Below are 3,516 nucleotides of genomic sequence, written 5' to 3'. Positions count from 1 at the left end.
TACATGAGGCCATGTCGACGGAAAACCATTCTCTATCGTGAACAAGTACTAATCCCGCGATAGGTAACACCGTGCGGGTGAGGTCGAATTGCATGTGTTTCTTTTGAGTTACAATAGTGGAATGGTTGAATATTGCACTCGAACTTAAAATAGATGATGTTCGAAGTGCATCACTCCTTGAAACTACTTGTGGTGTTGTTGTACAACGCCACTTATTAACGTCTCATTTATACATTTTTTTTATTTATAAAATGTATAATTTACAAATTAAATGAAATTAAACCATAGTCACGTTCACTTTTAACGATTTGTAAATTACTTGACTATATAATGATCACATAGAGATGAAAGAAAGTATGGCTGTTATATTATACGCTCTAGAGTCTAAACAAGATGATACACGTATTTTTATCATTTCACATACCAATATCGTTGTCAATTATGGATAAAATACAAAATTGTACGTTCACCGTAGATAATCAGGGGTCTCCATGGTGTTCACGTTTATTTCTAAATTAGTTACGTCGTATAATATTCAAAGTATCGATCGACGTTCGATTCGCGATTGCAATTGTCAACTAAAATTATTATTTATACGATTTATAGGATCTATGAAATGATCGGATTAAGTGCAATTTTAAAATTACTTATTTTCAAACTCAGAGTGAAAAATTGAACATTTTGGTTTAGATAAAGAATGTAGTTTGTTATGTATGTGGACTATCACCTACCGCGTACACCCAACACCTACTGTAACCGTATGTATAATATAATAGCGGGCAGATGATCCATGATACATATGATTACGATACATCACCTATACGTAATTTTTTAATATTAAATACTAATATATTGAAACACGCGACGTACCGGTTAAGTTTGTTGTGATTTGTGACATTATTGTAGCCGTTTTCCGATTACCATTACAATAACAATAGTAACGACGTAAGCTACAAACGCGTGCATTTTCGTAATATTGTCCGGATACGAATAATGTTGTTTGTATAGAGTATAGTATCATCTATATAATATGATAATAATACTATGTACGTGCAGTGTGTCGACGACGACGCGAGAGTTATATACAGTGCATACAAGCGCACGCATACGTCGTGATGGCCAGTAACGACGTGTTATAGTGCTGCACGCGTCCCGTGCGCTCTTCTATTTTATAATACGATATATTATTTTAATGTAATATCGTATCCTCCTCGGTCCCCACGTCGACCAAATATGTAAAAGCAATGTGACCAGAGAAAAACGAGATCACTCACGGTCGCCGTTGGTTGGAAATCACTATTATTATATATTATATTACGCAGGTTTGAATATTATAAATTTATATATACACGCAAGTATATATTAATATCTCGGCTGTTATAGTACGCGAGGCGAAAAGTGAGCCGCGATCGTCGCGCGCCAAGCGGCTGTTTTTCGTCAGGGTTACTCCGCCTATTCCTACTGTTTTCCCGCCTATAAAGTAATTTCAAACGACGTAATGTAGATGTTTTTAATAAATTATAATAAAAAAAAACATAATAAAATACAAATAACACAAGTAATACATATAATACATTTTTTTTAATTAATCATATCGTCTTCATCATCGTCTTCGTCAGTAGAACTGTCGTCGGGATTAATTGTCATTATAATAGGCTCCAAAATTTCATCTCTTAATCCTTCTTTTACCAAATCGTCTTCTTGAATTTTATCGCAGTGATCGCCACATTTTGCCCAATCTTCTGTTGTGACTGCATCTAAAGCACTATTTACTAACACTTCTATATCTGCCATTTTGAAGGTGTTATTTTTTTCCGCGACTTTACCCTTAACTTGCGCCCAGATTAATTCGATTGGGTTATATTGGCAGTGGTAAGGAGGAAGTCTTACCACTTCATGGCCCATTTGTAGTGCAATTTCGTCCAATTTATATTTTTTTTCTTTTGGCATCGTCAATTTGACTTTTTCCCGTAGTTCGCTTAATGTCTCTACTGGAGAAAAGTCTACAGATTTGTCTTGTAACCATTTTTGTACATCTGCCTTTCGAGTATTTGCCTTAGGATATTCTTCTGTTAAGGTAGAATGGTATGTGGCATTGTCCATTACAATTATACAAGGTTCTTCTAAATTGCCCAACATATCTATAAACCATTTTTGAAAAACGGTGGCGTTCATTTGAGAATGATAGTCAGCCTGCGATCCCGACTTGCAACGAAAAACCAGTTTTGAATTTTTGACAAAACCAAATGAAGGTGACCCAGCATGACACACAATAAGCCGACCGCCCTTACCAATAGGTACTTTTAATCCTTCGGTGTTGTCGGAGTTTTGCCATATGTGTCCTCGCGTATGATTTTGGTTTACCCATGTTTCGTCTAAGTAAACAATTGGCCTTGTATCGTTATTACGTCTAAACTCGTTCATTTTTCTCAAAAACTTAACCCGAGAACAAACAATATCATTTCTTTCCATTAGAAATTTACGCCCATCATTACATTTTTTGTATTTGAAATTCAAACTACGCAAAATATGTCGCACGGACCATTGTGAACCCGAATAATTAATTTTTTCATGCAACGCTCCCAATATTTTTGCACTAGTTGGATACTGACCATTATCATAAAAACTATGAACTGTTCTTCTGACAACTTCATTGTCAAAATCGTCCAAGTTGGTCATAGGTTTGGCACGTTTATAAGTTTTCCTTGGAGACTTAAATGAAGAAGGTTCGGCAGCTAGTTGATTTTCACCCACAGATAATTTTTTCCCTTCAGCACAAACTCGTTTAACACAAGCAAGACTTACGCCACACGCTTCAGCAGTCATTTCACGAGTTTGACGAAAAAAATTACTAATTTCTGGCTTACCTTTGTCACCAGCCAATGTTTTGAAATAATTATAAACATGAAAAATAACTTTCTTCGTTTGAGAATGTGTGTCTTGATATGCCATTTTAAAACTATTTTTGTATACGAGTAATTATTAAAGAAATAATTAAAATATTACAAACATTCAAACTTTAAAAGCGCGCACTTTAAAAACCAACCACGTAAGAACGCGGGAAATATGATTACAAACGTAGATAATAAGCGAATAAAAACACGTGTAAACTCGTATCTCGAATGTCGAATGACTAACCAAACGTTAACAAAATATTGTGGTATGCAACAGCAGCTACTGGCGCCTACTGCTAAAGGAAAATAAATTGGTCTCCAAAATACAATGAATTATACAATAAATTACCACCTGCCGTTTTTAAAATGCGCGGCAGCTGTTTCCATTGCACACAAACGTAGAACCCCTGAAACCAGAAAAAATGACCGCTTGGCGCGCGACGATCGCGGCTCACTTTTCGCCTCGCGTACTATAGTTAAATTACCAAAAAATAACAATAAACAATCTGAGCACGTTTGCCTCGGTGTTAAAAAAAAAATGTAAAATAAAATTTGAATTTGCGTCCCGCTGCGTGTGCAGCTATAAGGCTTACAAATCACGCCGGCGCGTTCACCTACTATA

At 35.8% G+C, this 3,516-nt stretch overlaps 1 protein-coding gene across 1 annotated transcript; it reads right to left on the bottom strand.

Moving 5' to 3' along the window:
• Positions 1–1,581: 1,581 nt before the first annotated feature.
• LOC132925606 (uncharacterized) lies at positions 1,582–2,952 on the bottom strand. Its single transcript, XM_060989988.1, has one exon. It carries the CDS (start codon positions 2,950–2,952, stop codon positions 1,582–1,584), a length of 1,371 nt encoding a protein of 456 aa, XP_060845971.1.
• Positions 2,953–3,516: the final 564 nt, after the last annotated feature.

This window comes from Rhopalosiphum padi, chromosome 1, assembly GCF_020882245.1.
Source record: "Rhopalosiphum padi isolate XX-2018 chromosome 1, ASM2088224v1, whole genome shotgun sequence".
NCBI lineage: Eukaryota > Metazoa > Arthropoda > Insecta > Hemiptera > Aphididae > Rhopalosiphum > Rhopalosiphum padi.
Note: the sequence above shows the minus strand (reverse complement) of the source record. Positions and strands in the feature narration are given on the sequence as shown.